We start from the raw sequence: 2631 nt of genomic DNA on the forward strand, positions 1-2631 counted from the left end.
CAACTTTTCTTCGGTATGTTATTGGTTTATTCTAATTAGAAAACATTCCCATTATTTATGGAACAGGATTTCATTCATGTGGCCTCGGCTGCCTTCGCAGTAGCGCATGCTGCTATCCCAATTTTCCAAGACCTTAGTGACAATTTCTAGCTCTACCTCACGAATGGCCTAGATCGGAAGAGTTTAGGTTGTGTTATTAAAGTTTTTCTTATACCAATCTTTGAAAAAAGTTAAAAAACAGCATCAAAAATCTCATTATTACGATTCCGTTCAAATTTTTTTTAAATTTTTTTTTAATATTTTTATGCAATTTTTTAAGCTAAACCCGTTTTGACATTTGAGGGGATTTTTTCAAAAAAAAATTTTAAGAAACTATTTTTATTCATATAAAATTCCATTTTTAGAGGTATTTTCAAATCGGTCCAGCTCACTTAAATCTTAATATTTTTCCGAAATATTTTGGTGGACGTCTTAAAATATAATAAATTTTATAATTCCAATGGAAAAATAGCACCGATTTTTTTTTTTTGTATGGGGAGTGATGCAGTCTAATATACATACATAAAAATGCTATAATTTTGTCTATTTTGATTTTGTTTTTTAACTAGTCAGGGTTTAATAAAAATGTATTACTGTTCGATGTAGCCATCTTTAGCGCGGATAAAAGCAGCGAGTCTGTGCGGAAATGCTTCACATGTTGCACGAATGTCGTGTAGTGGAATTTTGCATTAAACAGGGCGTGAACCTAAATAAACAAATCTACCCAGAAAATATTTTAACCGATGCTTTGTTAACTTTCGCACGAAAACAATTCGGTAAAAATCTTTGGACATTTCAATAAGACTCGTCACCATCGTTTAAGGTTTTCTGCTTACCGGACTTAAACCCATATGATCCATTCTCAAGGCCAAAGAATCAGCTAAAATATACGAGACAATCAACGCCTTGAAGATTGCTCTTCCCCGCCACTGGGACAATATACCACCAGACCACATTCGTGCATTCTGTGAAGCATTCCCGCACAGATTCACTGCTATTAAGTAATACACATTAATAAAAAAAAAAATCAAAATAGACAAACTTATAGCATTTTTAATTGGTAACACTTCGAGTGCCTACCCCTGTATATACATACATGTGTACATTTATGATACTTACTTTGCAAGGTAGGTAAGCGTGATTCCCCATTTGAACGGTAATATTCACCGCTGGCATCGATAAGTTGTGTAGGGGCGCATTTTGCTGATAGGCGGCTAAATACAATTGATTTTGTGAGTCCGCTAGCTCCGCTGCTGGTGCCGAAGTAGGTGTCATTGTATAGGATGGAAGGTCGGCCATGGCAAATGCCGGAAAGGGCGGTAAAAACGTTGGTATTGAAAAACCTTTTAAAAGTACATCGGAGGGGGGTGGGCGTTGCAAAGCAACACTTGCGCTTTCGGCATTGTTATCTGCTGTTGTTGTCGCTATGATGGCCTCTATTGTGAATAACTCTCTGGGTAAATCACCCGATGGAAATATTGTTGTTACTGTGAAAGTGGGCAAGGAATTCGATGTTGTCTGCGGCGTTGGTGTTAGTGATAGTGGTGAGTGCGGATGTGACGGCGCATGAAAAGAAGGTGAAGATATCGTTGTGTCGACAACGGTAGTGGTGTCGGGGATATTTGCTGATGTTGTGGATGAAATTAATGATAATACAGGTGGTGCTGAAGACACTATTTTTGGTGTCACGGCCGTCGTAGTTCTTGTCGTTATGCTGTTCGTTGTTTTATCATGGAGAGCTTTTGCCACCGACACATTGTCCGTTGATGCACTTAAAAACGGCACTGTCTCCATTGCTGCAATGTCTTTTGGTTCCATTGACAATATTGTTGTTGTCTCTGTTGGTGCAGCCAAGGAAGAATCTGCAAAAAGAAATCAATATATTTAAAATGTAGATAGTGAAATAGCTATCGTAGGATATCTATGTAAAACGATTGCAATGAAGGCTTAATTAATTTAGTTTTTAAAACAGTGAAAGAAATTATAGAAGTGATGAAGCGAAAATTGGAATTTCATTTTTTCTTCAATCACCTACATACGTACGTACATAAAACATACAAATGTATATACATAAGTATTTGCTTTTATTTTCATGTTTCTTGCTTGCATTACACCTAACCTATCCAGAATGTTGGCATCGCTTTGTGGCAACCCTTTCCTCGTATATGAAGGCAAATTCAAATGTGTGCCATAGCTTCGTCTTTTGGGTACATTTGTATGTACATTGAAATGCGTGAAATGTGTAAGAAAAAAATTGCACAGCTAAAATTGCACATGGCGCGTATGTTCATATTTGTGTACATAATAATAAAGCAAATACTTCTAAGGGTAAAAACATAGTGAAGCGGCGAGCAAAGCGAGGAGCTACCATCGAGCAAAGCTTCAATTACTTTGCCCTTCACAATGCACACTCCCATTGAAACATATTTATACGTTTGAAATCGAGCTTTGTTCGGTGATCTTTGCTCGCCGCTCCACAATGTTTTTACCCTAACGTCTGGCGCCTTGCCTTGAAGTTACCCTTTCCTAAACGAATCAGGAAAATTATAACTTGACTTTTCCCTGTTCAATTATGTTCTAAAGCTTCGCATA

At 37.2% G+C, this 2631-nt stretch overlaps 1 protein-coding gene across 1 annotated transcript; it reads right to left on the minus strand.

Moving 5' to 3' along the window:
* Window positions 1-16: 16 nt before the first annotated feature.
* On the minus strand, window positions 17-1914 carry LOC118750384 (mucin-5AC-like). The gene is made up of 2 exons (XM_036485107.1): window positions 1159-1914; window positions 17-168 (listed from the first exon to the last, which is right to left on the minus strand). The coding sequence occupies exons 1-2, from the start codon at window positions 1855-1857 to the stop codon at window positions 52-54; spliced, it is 816 nt and encodes a 271-aa protein (XP_036341000.1). The 5' UTR covers window positions 1858-1914; the 3' UTR covers window positions 17-51.
* Between the last annotated feature and the right edge of the window lie 717 nt (window positions 1915-2631).

The sequence above is a fragment of the Rhagoletis pomonella genome, unplaced genomic scaffold (assembly GCF_013731165.1).
Source record: "Rhagoletis pomonella isolate Grant_MI unplaced genomic scaffold, Rhpom_1.0 Rhpom_scaffold_00001, whole genome shotgun sequence".
NCBI lineage: Eukaryota > Metazoa > Arthropoda > Insecta > Diptera > Tephritidae > Rhagoletis > Rhagoletis pomonella.

Coding starts and splice junctions, on each gene's coding strand:
- LOC118750384 (XM_036485107.1), bottom strand. CDS start 1,857: ATGGAACCAAAAGACATTGCAGCAATGGAGACAGTGCCGTTTTTAAGT. Junction 169..1,158: donor ACGCTTACCTACCTTGCAAA/GTAAGTATCATA, acceptor CTTCCGATCTAG/GCCATTCGTGAGGTAGAGCT.